Source organism: Phacochoerus africanus, chromosome 2 (genome assembly GCF_016906955.1).
Source record: "Phacochoerus africanus isolate WHEZ1 chromosome 2, ROS_Pafr_v1, whole genome shotgun sequence".
NCBI classification, from domain to species: Eukaryota; Metazoa; Chordata; class Mammalia; order Artiodactyla; family Suidae; genus Phacochoerus; species Phacochoerus africanus.
The window spans coordinates 13,906,490-13,919,794 of record NC_062545.1 but is presented as its reverse complement, the minus strand read 5'-3'; the positions used below and the strand labels follow the sequence as shown (position 1 = coordinate 13,919,794).

General features: G+C 39.3%; 1 protein-coding gene across 13 annotated transcripts in view; it reads right to left on the bottom strand.

Annotated features, from left to right (window-relative positions):
• SYNE1 (spectrin repeat containing nuclear envelope protein 1) overlaps window positions 1-13,305 on the bottom strand; it is a 479,896-nt gene that overhangs the window by 279,528 nt on the left and 187,063 nt on the right. For all 13 annotated transcript variants that reach the window (XM_047769899.1, XM_047769909.1, XM_047769910.1 and 10 more), the window contains 7 exons: window positions 12,215-12,365; window positions 8,876-9,103; window positions 8,411-8,509; window positions 5,718-5,905; window positions 5,185-5,308; window positions 2,571-2,737; window positions 345-498 (listed from right to left, as the gene is read on the bottom strand). In XM_047769899.1, the coding sequence (XP_047625855.1) occupies window positions 345-498; window positions 2,571-2,737; window positions 5,185-5,308; window positions 5,718-5,905; window positions 8,411-8,509; window positions 8,876-9,103; window positions 12,215-12,365 (1,111 nt within the window). The remainder of the gene's footprint in view (window positions 1-344; window positions 499-2,570; window positions 2,738-5,184; window positions 5,309-5,717; window positions 5,906-8,410; window positions 8,510-8,875; window positions 9,104-12,214; window positions 12,366-13,305) is intronic.

Sequence of the window (13,305 nt, the reverse complement as noted above, 5' to 3'; positions counted from 1 at the left end):
TCAGAAAACCTTAAAGCATTGGAATTCGGTATTAGTTTTCAGCATTGGAACAAAGCTTAAAAATGCACATTCTTATCACGTTACCTTAGAAATCACTCGCTCCACTTTGAAGGAATACTGTCTTAAGGTGGTTAGCTTATTTTACCTGAAGTAGTTTTATCTGTTTAATTTATCTGGGTAATACATTGCCTGGGCCCAAATGCTCAATTATTAAAACATTTGCATATTAATGAGTTAAATTGCTGCCAAGTGTTTTATTTTTTTTAATGTTGCATCCTTGCATGATTCAACAGCTCTCTTTTTATGAATAAATTCCTCTTTAATCTTGCAAGAATGCACCTTACCTTGTGCCGAGTAAGAGCTGCCTGATGGTCCATGACGTTTATCTCAGAAGTAGTTTGTATTTCACTGAGGAACAGCTTAATCCAGACGGAAAAGGAAAGCAGCAGCTCATCAAACTGCTGGTGTTCAGCAACCACAGACTGAAGAAAGTTAATCCTGTGTACAGACAGGTGTTAAAAGTTAAAATGCCCCACAGCTGGACAGAAAGAATTAATGAAATGTGCTTGGAATAAGCTTAACCAAGGGCAAAGGCAGTGCTGTCACACATGGGCAAACCAGAATTCGATTTCTGTTTCTCAAGCTCCGCTCCTCTCATAATTTTCCCCGTCTCAGTTAAGGCTCCCATCCACCACCCAGATGCTCCTAAGAGTCCCTCGTCATCCCTCCATTTCTTTATACCACATCTTATCAGTGTCCCCATCGCAGTAAGTTCTGTCTGTGCTCTTCTCTCCATTTCCGGATCTCGGTCTAAATCTCTTCATCTCTTGCCCGGCCTCCCACAGCCGCTAGCAGCCTCCTTCCTGCCCCGATGCCCTCCTACCATCCACTCTGTAAGTAACAGCCAGAAATGATCTTAATGTAATCAGAACATTCTCTGCCAAGCTCAAGCCTGGAGGGCAATTCCCTGCTGCACAAAGGAAGGCAAAACTCCAACACTCTTTACTGTGGCCTAAGCGGAACCTCACAGCATCAGCTTTTCTGACCTCATCTGATAGGGTGCTGCCCCATCTGATAGGGTGCTGCCATTGATCTGTTTCCCAGTATCCCAGCTCCTTACTGTCTTAACTTGCTCTTTTCGCTCTCTCTGCCTGTATGCTTTGCCCCCAAGGGACCACAAATCTGCTTCCAACACAACGTTCACATCTCAAACAGATGTCATATCCCCTGACAGGCTTTGTTTGGGCACCCAATATGAGCCCTGCCATGTCACCCAATTTTGTTGTCTTTTGAACACCACCTCAAACAGGCTTATTAATTCATTTGATTAATGGTATATGTATCCTCTCCCTCCCTCAGTGAGAGACAGGACTTTAGTGGCCTTGCTTACTGCTAGATCCTGGTACCTAAAGGTGCTGCGATTTTTGGTCAGGGATCCAACATTGCTTTTGTAATAAATGAATTAGATTAATTAACCATAGGTGATCTACTGCTAGAGAGCTAATGTGAGGCCAGAATCCAAAGCTGGCATTAAGAATAATCCCTTAATATCCGTAACCCTGGCCCATATTCAAAGTTCAACTTTTGAGGTAGACTTTCCCGTTTTAATCCTTACAAAATCTTCTACACATTGTCTTTACAGGTATGGATGACATCTTGAATGCTCTCATACATTTGACTCATTTTAAAATCCTTTACTTTCTTTTTGTTCTGATAAAATCCTGCTTACACCTCTCTCAGAGGGTGTCTTGTTATTCCCACGCTGATATGTAAAATACTTGAGGTAAGGTTTTACTTCTTTTATGGCTTCAGTGCCTGACACAGTGCCCTGTACTCCACAGGTACCCAAAAAACATTTGCTGCTTGAATAAATGAATGAACAGACAATGGAACAAATACAAGCTCTGTGGAAGCAAACAGTTGAACCCTGTTTACTCTTGCTAACAACCCCAGCTCACAGAAGAGGGCTCTACTCTTTGTAAAAAGTCAACAAATCTCTGCTGAGTGAATTAGTTAAAAATTGACCTGAAAAGTTAAGTGCCTTATTCAAGATTACATGGGTAATCAATACCAATTTAAGTCAAAAATATGTTTTCTGGTAGGTTAGAAAGCTACAGCTGTCAATTAGTAATCAGTCAATTAAGATTTAATCCATTTTTCTCCTTTTAATATAACAATAATAAGAAGTTCCCTGCTCTCTACAAGATCTATATTGGAATGAAATAGAAAAAAAATATATCTATCGTCTGTTGAGAAATATCATGTGAAGCAAAATTTTATTCACCATTTTTCTCCTGTACATAAGCCGCTTGGGCAATGATAATAGAAAGATGAGTCACCCCAGGCTTTTCAATTAGAGTTCAACTAATTTGATCATTTGCCCAAGACTAATTTCTAAGCACTCTGAGTTTTTAAATGACAAAGTAGTTTTCTGCCTTTCTATAATTGTGTGCTGCATAACTGGGTTAAATGAAAGTAAATAAAACTATGCTTACTTACTTTACAGGCTCAGCCTTTTAAAAAATGCGCAATACTAGAAGGTTTTTTTTTTTTTTTTTTGGAAACCTAACCTTTTGCTAATTATCTGTGGCAAATCTCTCCATCTCTCATCCAGCTGCTCCAAATGGAGTTTCATCACTTTCACATCATCTTTGGAGGCCACCGAGAACAGGGATTCCTTTAATTGTAATAAGTTGCTGTAGATGGAGGCCTGGGATACAACCTCATCCTGCAGGGCCTGAGAAAAACAGAACAGGTTACAGGTCTCCTCCCAACATGCCTGACCAGGAAGGATCACGTGACCCAGGTGGTTACTGTGCAAAGACTTTGTGTTCTTGCAAAACGGAGGTCATGGCGACCAGGCTAAAAAGAGTCTCTATCCCTTGATTTAGATCCACTTAAGCTCTAATAAAACACGAAAAATGCTTCTGAAACCTGAATTAGTTTCCGAGAGAGTCTGAGCTATACTGTTAGGCAAATTTAGAAGCTGTAGAATTTCTTTCCGAACAAAGAAAATGAGCAGACAAAGAGAATTAAAGAAAAAACTATTGCAGAAGAGAAACAATGCATATCTAGCAATAACAGAGGTGCAATTCCAGGTCCTGGGAATAGAGGGCAGTCTCTCTGTTTAGAGACTATAAGAGGCCAAACCAGGGAACTAAAAGGATCTTCACTTTAATGTTATGCAACAGAATGGCGTAATTGTATTTTTATTTTTTAATTAGAATTTTTTTTTTCCTTTTACAGCTGCACCCACAGCATATGGAAGTTCCCAGGCTAGGGGTAGAGTCAGAGCTGCAGGTGCTAGCTTACGCCACAGCCACAACACCAGATCCGTGACCTACACCAGGGTTCACGGCAACACTGGATCCTTAACCCACTGAGTGAGGGTTATGAGTGAACCTGTATCCTCATGGACACTATGTCAGCTTCTTCACCCGCTGAGCCACAACAGGAACTCCAAACTGCTCATTTTAAATCAGGCAATGAATCTCTTAGGTGGTAAGAGTGGTGCATAAAAGTTGGGCTTCCTACCTAATAAGAGATAAAATATCAGCACTATAGAGACAGCTGTAGAACAGCTAATAATTGACGCGTATCAAAATGTTTTCTTTCCCTTCCTAGTGAGGCCCCATGTGTGGTCGAAGCAAAATGGCTAAAGGCATCAGGGGAAGGAGGACAAGGCCTGTGGATGACAGGAAGGACCACAAAGCAGGATCAGCAGAATCAGGACGTCTGCAGAGTAGGCTGAGGGACACAAGACCATGGGGTGGGACCGTACGGGGAATGGCCAGACCCGGGTGAGGAGACACCCCGGCTGGCTGACGTGCCGCCTGGATGTGGGCCTACAGCGCCCTCTGTCCTCGAACTTGTACAGCCGTTTCCCATCAAGCATGTGGAGGAAGGGATTCTCTATGGGCAAATATCTTTTTGTCATTTTTAAGAAAAGGAGGTATGGCTTTCCCTCTCAAAACACCTCACGCTGTATTTATAAGAAAATAAACATCAGATTGTGGACCGAAGATTTGCCATTTGTGCCATTAACCAGAGGTTTCTGAGGAGGGAATTTTGGGGAGATTAATGCAGAACATTAGTGGGTTTTTTTTTTTCTGAAGTATAGTTATTTACAATGTTGCGTTAGTTTCTGCCATAGAGCAAAGTGATTCACTTGTACTATATGGTAGGTCCTTGCTTATCTAAGACCAGTAGTGTTTAATAAGTCAGAAAAACAGGCGAAGCAAGGGAGGGAAGATAGAGGAATGGGTTCAGATGCTACAGAGAGATGCTCTGATGTGTTTTTCTGACAAGAGATTCTAACAAGTAAAAGAACTGAGCTTCCTCTCAAACATTTTATACAAGGTGATGGGACAAAGCTGGGGTGTAAACCTGTGACACGACAAATCTCTTTTGTGGAGCAACTTTGCCTGTTGAATTTTCTGAAACAGACAGAATCGCTTAAGCAGGTTATTAATCTCCAGAAATCAGTAACATTGTCTGTAGTTTCAATAATAATGAACAGATTTTTTAAGTTTAAAAAATTGGCTTCTTCAAGGATGTAATAAGCTAGTATTCTTTATCTATCTTCTGCATTTGTGTTTCTTCTTTTGTTCAGTCTTGCTTGAAAATAAGCATTACTGTGACTTCTTTCTACATTGCATTCTTTTTCTCTTTTTAAAAATATTTATTTAAAAAAAATTTTTTTTGGCCACACCTGTGGCATATGGAAGTTCCCAGGCTGGGGATCGAACTTGAGCCACAACCGTGACAGTGCCAAATCTTTAACCACTAGGCTACCAGGGAACTCCATCCTTCTCTCTCTTCTTTTTAAATAGCTTTATTACCAAAAATTCATACAAATACAATAGTAGAAGGAATATAACTGTAACTAGCTCCAAAAATTATTCTTTGATGGTCATCCTTGCTCCATTATGTTTCTACCCATTCCATTCCTCTTCAACTCCCCTGCCAGAAAATTCGTATTCAAATGCCAGATAATATGTTACAGGATTTTCTAATACGTCATGGAAATTTATCACCACAAAGTTTACCGTGATTTTGTCTTTCAGGATCACAAAATCCAAAATGAAGTTAAGTTGGATCGAGTGTTTCATTCTTAATTGTGTTTTTTCCAAGGCACCCCTCACAAAGAGCATTTCATTTTCCTCACCCCTTTTTTGAACTTGCCTGTATTAACTGAAGTTCACTCTCCACTTTGACTCGGTCTGCAGAAATGTCTGCTTCTGGGGAACTGGCTATAGCTTCGCATCGTTCTAACCAAGTCAAAAAGGTTGACAGTTCCTTCTCCAACCTATAGAAAGCAGAGACAGGAAATAATTCCACCCAAAATGACCATACTTGAAAACTGGACCCTTCTGAAGCTGCAGGGGTTCAACAGTAACCATTATAAATAGCACCGTGTTAACTGTCTTTATCGAGAGATAAAGGTCCCCAAATCACTCCTTTCATGTCTGTGTCCCAACTTGCACAGGAGTTTATATCTGTGCCATATGTAAAGAGGCCCTCATATCCTCTCCACCCTGCAGGAAGCTTCATCTTATAATGAAGATCAGCATCTGCCCGGGGCAGACACCTTACTTGATGGATTTACATCTGGGATGATCACTTCCCATCCTTTCAAGAATAGCTGGTCCAGAATTTCCTAGTTAAGAGTGCCTCTTGAAACCCATGCTGTCAAGCGGAGAAGGAAGGCTTCTCACCTCTGCCAGTGGGCCAGCAGCTTCTCCAGCGCCGTCTGCCTCTCCTTCGCCCGGCACAGCAGACCCTCATAGCTCTGCTGCAGGGCCGCTGCCTCCTGGCCCGAGGAGTCCCCGTGAGAGACCTTCCTGGCGCTGGCTGACAAAGCGGCCACCATGCTGCTCAGCGATTCCAGGGCCTGACAGAGATCCTGAATGAGGGCAAAAAGAGTGCCGTGGAGGCACGGCATCAAGAAAGGAGGCCGGCGATGTTCACTGAGACCCACTGTCATCAAACGTTTTCCCCAAGTCATAAGAAACAGCAATGGTACGAAAAAGTGTTTCTGCTATTGATTTTCAGCAAGACATAGAGACAGTGATGAGAAAGTTATTTCACGAAAGCACAAGTCCAAGAAAGAGAATGGACAGACAAGTCCCCAAACGAGAATATGTTGCTGTTTATCTGAATAATTTCAACTTTCTCTTAAGGATTTAGAGCTTTGTGCAGTGGCAGTATCTAGGATCATAGCCAGTGAGGTTCATCCAAGGCACCATTATTGCTAATTGAAAACTTTTCCCATTAAAAAAATTAAAAAGTAATAAAAAATTTCAAAAAAGTAAAAAAAAAAAGAAAAAAGAAAAAAAAAAGAAAACTTTTCCCTTTAGGATTTATATAATTTGTGAAAATTGCTATTCATGTGATACCAAGTGTATTTTTTAAAACCCTATTCTTAATTTACAAGAGCTACATGCAACATACTATAATCTTATTACAAAATATACAGGAGCGCCCTCGTTGTGACTCAGCAGGTTAAGGACTCAGTGCTGTCTCTGTGAGGATGTGGGTTCCATCCCTGGCCTGGCTCAGTGGGTTAAGGATCCAGCCTTGCTACAAACTGCAGTGTAGGTCACAGAAACCTCTCAGATCTGATGTTGTGTGGTTGCGGCATAGGCCACAGCTACAGTTCCAATCTGACCCCTAGCCTGGGAACTTGCATATGCAGCAGATGCAGCCAATTAAAAAGTGGGGGGGGGGCGGCTAGTAGTGGCTGACATAGCTGCTGTCAGGAATCCATGATGACAACAACGAGGGAACCTGAGAATGTGGTGGGCACTGTACTGTGTACATTTCTCATATTAACTCATTTAATCTTCCTCAGGACCCTAAAGATATGTTCTTTCATTGGCCCCATTCTACTCATCAGAAAATCAAGACGGAGAAAAGTAACATGCTTTAGGAAATCTACATATTAGAAAAAGTATCCTCTTAGGCACTCCATTATTAACTTAGTTGTCTATTAAAATAAATTCCATCAGGAGTTCCCGTCTTGGCTCAGTGGTTGATGAATCCGACTAGGAACCATGAGGTTGCGAGTTCGATAACTGGCCTCGCTCAGTGGGTTAAGGATCTGGCGTTGCCGCGAACGGTGGTGTGGATCGCAGACACGGCTCGGATCCCGAGTTGCTGTGGTTGTGGTGTAGGCCGGCGGCTCCAATGAGACCCCCAGCCTGGGAACCTCCATATGCCGAGGGTGTGGCCCTAGAAAAGACAAAAAATAAATAAATAAAAATAAAATAAAATAAAATAATTCCGTCAAATCCAGTTTTCCTACTTTTCCTCATCTGGGGGGTATTTATAAAAAATTACCTAAGTCACATACAAATGCATTCTTATTATAAATATTCAAATGATATAAATTCTGCTTCCCCTTCCATTATAATTTTGTCAATTGTTTGCTGTCACTGCAGCCCTTTTCATTGCATTTACGTATATAATATGCATGGATACACACAGACGAGGGACAATATTCGTTATTTTTTGTTTAGTAAACACTTCTTTTTAGTATTTCTTTGTGAATGATTCTCTCGGTCGGCTCCTTCCCCTAAATTCTCCCAGAGGCATCTGTCGCTTTGCAAAACACCTCAACATGCTTACCAGTTCATGGACCAGACCAAAAAAGCTAATCATCGGAAAAAAAATCAATGAGGACATCGTCTTTGCACATCTGAGGGTAATAAGTTAAAATCTCAAATCTGCTTTGCAAATATATACGCTTCTTTTTTGGTACCTTTAGTTTTTTTATAATGTTGGCAAGAGCTAACAGGGTTTATTAAAGCTATAATTGGAAAAAGTTGTATGTTCTTTTTTTTTTTTTTTTTTGGCCAGGTTTGTGGCATGCAGAAAGTCCCAGCCCAGGGATCGAACCCGCATTACAGCAGGTCCTTAACCTGGTGGGCCACAAGAGAACTCCCTACATATTCGAATTAAGAGAAGGAAATATATAAATACATTAGAACTGCACCTGTGGCTTATGGAAATTCCTAGGCTAGCGGTTGAATTGGAGCTACAGCTGAGGCCTACATCACAGCCATGGCAACAGCAGTTCCTTAATCCACTGATCGAGGCCAGGGATTGAAACTGCATCCTCATAGAGACTATGCTGGGTTCTTAATGCACTGAGCCATAGTGGGAACGCTGAGAAATATATTTCAAATGAATGCGCCTTTAATATAGACTTTTAATACAAATTTATTTGTGCAGTAATGTTTCTTGTGCTATATGAAGCAGATATGCTTGCTCTATATTACCCCTCAAGTAATACAAATTGTTTAAAATTCTAACTCTCATAAAAAAAGATCTACTGTTTTCTTTTCAAGTAAGAATTATTAAATTTCTAAGTAGGTAAATAAAGAGAAATGTTGAAACACACTCTTACCATATGTTCCTGGAGAACTTTGTATGTTTCTGTAGCTGAAGAACATATTTTAATTGGCTCGGCAAGTTTATCTTCAAATTCAGACACAGACTGCTGGATCTAAAACATTGGTAAAATATTTTTAAAAATGGTGAGAAAAACATACATCAAGGCAGAAAAAGAAAAACCGAGGAAACAGCATGCCTATCTTTTTTGGGTAGCTTTCAATAGGATGGTAAATATATTTAAAAAAAAAATCCAAAATCAATTATGTCCCACTAAGAGGAATGCAATTTAAGCCTTAATGCCTATCTGAATACAATGTATGACATTTTTATATTCCTTAAAAAAGGTACCATAGAAAGAATTATAACCTCAGTCACCATTGACGACTTGGTCAATGGCAAATTGTATCTTTTCCTTATTCATGTTGCTATGAACACAATGTGAATTTGACTAACGTAGCATACAAGGGCCAATTCTTACCTTTTTAAGATTCTCTTCAAACTTTTGCTGCTGAGATAAATGTCCCAGGATTGTTCCTTGCAGACACTGTGCATGTTCCCGGAGTTCTTCCCAGTATCTTCTTATTTGTGTTAACTTGGCTTTTATTCGAGCAGATTCTCCAGTGGTAATAAACTGAGCAAAAGACTGAGCTTCTTCTTCTAGTCCTGTAATGCTGCTGATCTTACATTCTATTTCCTGAATTGTGACCTAATATTTAAAACAAGAAAAATGACAATGTAGGCTGAGCAAGCTTGCCTTCCTGAAAAGATATAATCACCTGCAGAGAGAGAAAATCAGCAGAATTTTCTTTAACTGACATTTCAACGTACTTGAGCCATTAGAGCAGCTACAAACACACACCATGTGTTTCCTGACCTTGTTTAGGGAGGAGAGATGTGTAATTTCTGAAAAACACAAACTGATGGTGGTCATGCCTGCTGGATGGAGACTAAGGAGAAACAGCCACCCCTACTTGCAATACACAAAGACATGTCCCCGGAAGGCTCTCTGAAGGTGCAGAGAATTCTCCGCTTACTCTATGAGGCAAGAGTTTGGGCCACCTAGTCTGCAAAGAAGTGTGTTTCCAAACTCTTAGGAAGGCTAATATTGACATTCATTTAATTCTCCTCAAACGCAGTTGATTATTTCGTATTTTATCAAACTCAAAATTTTTCTGCTTCTGCTAACTGCTTAAATCTATAGTCTTTTCAAATGTGTCACCTATTCTTTATGCCAACGATTTCCAAGTTTGGAATACATTAAGGTCACTTGGCCCCATTCTCAGGGACTCAGACTCACTGGGTCTAAGGTGGGGCCAGCTCTGCAGCTCTAACAACTTTGTGCTGCTGACCCAGGGCTGCAGTCTGGGAACCAATTTATGCACTGGCTATGGGATGCACGGTAAGGAGCCTACAGACTCCGGTTTCCATTTGTGGCAGGAGCACATTCTTTCTATTAGACCACACACAAAAAATACTGAAAGCCACTAAGTAAGAGTGTGTGTGTGTGTGTGTGTGTGTGTGTGTGTGTGTGTGTGTGTGTGTGTTGGGGGCAGGGATCTCTTATAAACACGGAGGTTTATTTATATATATAAGAGAAGAAAAATTATTTCTCTGAGAAAATGAGCCAAATCATTCAGTCGAAAAAAAAAAGCAAAAAATTCAGACAAGTATGTTTCAAATGACTTAAATAGAAAATACTGGTACCCTAGAAAAAAATAAATAAATGTGTGACTTCTGTCTAGATAAGACAATCAGAAATAACTGACATCAGATTAATGCCAGGTACATCATTTATTTTTTACTTTTCATATTCATGGCTAGTGGTATATCTGATAGATATTTGTTGTTGTAGCATTAATACGATCTTTCTGTTTTGCTCTTTTTTTTTAGATGATTTTTTTTTGGAATATTTACTCATACATTCAGCAAATATCTGTTGAGTTTTCTATGTGCCAGGAGCTACTCTAGGTGCTTCCAACACCTCAGTGAAACAATCTTAGTTACAGTCAAAGTGTTTAGTTCTTAGAATAATACATGCCATCAACACATTCATAGATGCAAACATTATAATCATATTATTGGATTGTGACAAAAACAAAAAAAATCTCTAATCCAAGAAGAGAAAATGAAAGATGAATCCATTATGTTCTTATCATTTGTGAGTTATCAATTAAGAATAAGAAATCAGTCAATTTGGAATGGCATGTAATGAAGAACAAAAGTGTGCTTATTGAGAAATATCTTCTCAACAACACACAAAAGCTTCATTACTTTTAAGCTTAAAATTGTTTTAAAGTGAAAATACTATGATGTGTTAACATATCTTGAATATTTTCTATAACATAGTCTTCTGATTGGAAATAGAACACGACCCACGAACCCTAATCCCACAGTTCAGTGCATTCCACTCTATTTTTGCTTATTTCTAGCAAATAATTTTTTCCTGCTATTTATATCATTTTTAGACAGTTTTCAAAGTTCCATATTGGAATAGTAAATATATTTCTAGTCTGATGGCCTGGAAATCCATGAATGAATGTTTATGTACTTAAAGGCAAATTATATAATGATTTTTTTTTCCTCAAGCATAACAATTTGATGACATTTGATCATTGGCATATTTCAGAAGTTCTAGAATTAAGGTTTAAAAATAGAAAAATGAATTAGAAAAAGGATAAACAAGTTAAAGAGTATATGTCAACTACTTCTGAAATCAATTTTGAGACAAAACTATTTAAATAGGCTATTCTTTGATTTCTTAGAATTTAGTGAAAATGACTGATTTTTCTTAGGATTTAGTGAAAATGATTAAATGACAACTTTTAAAAACACTTTTAAAGATTCAGCACATTCCACGGACATTCTTTAAAGGCTGGGCATCTGTTTTTCCTAATATATCACATAAGGCATAAGCTAGACAGCACATACCAGACCCCATGTATGCTTGAAGATGTGTGGTAAGCAATCTGCACAGCATGGGATCGCAGCTAAACAATATTGCATCCTCCCACCGTGCACATGGTAACGACTTGTTCTGAGTCATACTGTGAAATGTTCCCTCACCTTCGTATTTTACTATATTTAATCGAATGAAATGGCAGAGGGTTTTCCCATTCCAAAAAAATGAGCTGAGATAGAAAGAGAAGTGGCTGCATGTTGCAAATGTGTGTATAAAAGGAAGAGAAATGAACACGCCGAATTCATTTCTTTCAGCCCATTTTTTAACAGTTATTTGAAGGAAGTGGATGGTGATGGTTTACACGCATGGTTATTTTAGAACTGGGGGATAACGCATCAAAGCATCGAAGTCCTTGCCCCCCAGGTCATCATAAATGCCTGCGTGAGAGCCATGGGGTCTGATTGAAAGAAAGCAAGCCATTTCTCAAACCCCTCCTTGTGGCTGGTAGGGGTAAATGCCACCAACCCTTGAGCTGCATATTTAGGCCAGTTCTTATAAAGCACAATTGTAGATGATGAATATACTTCATGGCATATAAATGAATCAACAAGGCACTCTGAGAGGATTAACTCAAAATCAAGAAAAGAATAATGTAACCATAAAACCATTTTAATGATATTGCACACAGTAATGGCTTTGAATGCATACGTCAGATGATATTAATATACAATTCCATCGATAAAAGTGTGGCCTAGTATCAATCAAGACCTCAGCTCAGCATCTTGTGTGAATTTAATTTTCATACAGTCTATAGCCACAAAAAGTTTGTCCCGGGGCCGAGCGGCATTTGATGAAACATAAGCAAGGTGCTCTTAAAAGCTAGACATGGATTATAAATGTAACTTGTGAGCAGGTCACCTTAATTTGGTTGCTTTGTGTGTCCATGGCAGACGATGAAGTTTCCAAGGCATTGAGTTCCTTTTCTTTCTCGGTTATCCAGACGGACAGGCTCTCAAAGTTATTGCCAAAATGATCCCACTTGTTTTTCACCATTTCCATGGTTTTAATACTAAAATTAACCAAATTAAGTAAATAAAACGCGCGTCTTAAAAGAGAGCAATAATACATTTTCCTTTATATCACTAGCTTAAATGATAGTGAAGACACCTGTGACCCTGTTGAGGCTGAAACTATTAGAATGGGAGGGGGGGAAATGCACATTTGATCTGAGTTAATCAGCCCTTGGGTCCTCCTGTCTCCTCTGAGAATGAGCATTTAACGAGGTAGCAGTGAGCTATGTTATGGATGGAACTGTGCCTTGAACGAAATATTGCTGGGTCCAAAGGGTTTGAATCCAGGTCTAGTTAAACTCTGCATGTGAGCAGTAGTTGCCAGGAGTTATTCTAGTAAACTGCCGCATAGATACCAGTTTGTTGTCATTGCTGTTAACATGGTCCTTTTGCTCTTAGAGGAGACACTGTAGTGATGCTTTCTACTCAAAGATTTTTATAAAATACATCTTGATGACTCAAGATAGAGCTTGTAATCTGAATTCCACACTGCCACGCAGGAGCTGTTTCTATCATTAGTGCAAAGCCTCCAATCCATCATCTCTAACGCTTTCCGCTATTCTTAGATGTGTGTCTGCTCTTGATTCCAAAAGACTTGAGACGTTCTTGGACATGAGCATCCTAACTGCTTTCAGACAACTTGGGCTTTATTCGTAATAAACCTAGTGAATGATATTTTGACTATAGATTCCCACTTCGTATTAGTTATGCATACATAACCATGTGATAATCATGCATACATAACTGGGTGATTATGGCTTTCAGTTTAGAAAAAGACTAGGAGACTCAGAGTACACCGGTGAACTGTTAAGTCTTTGGGTTAAAAAAAAAAAAGGAAAGAAAGAATTACCCTGTTTACCAAAAGGCACTTGAAGACATCAAGGAAAATACAATGGCATCATTAATTGTCAAATTAAAGAATATTGCAGTCTCAAATGC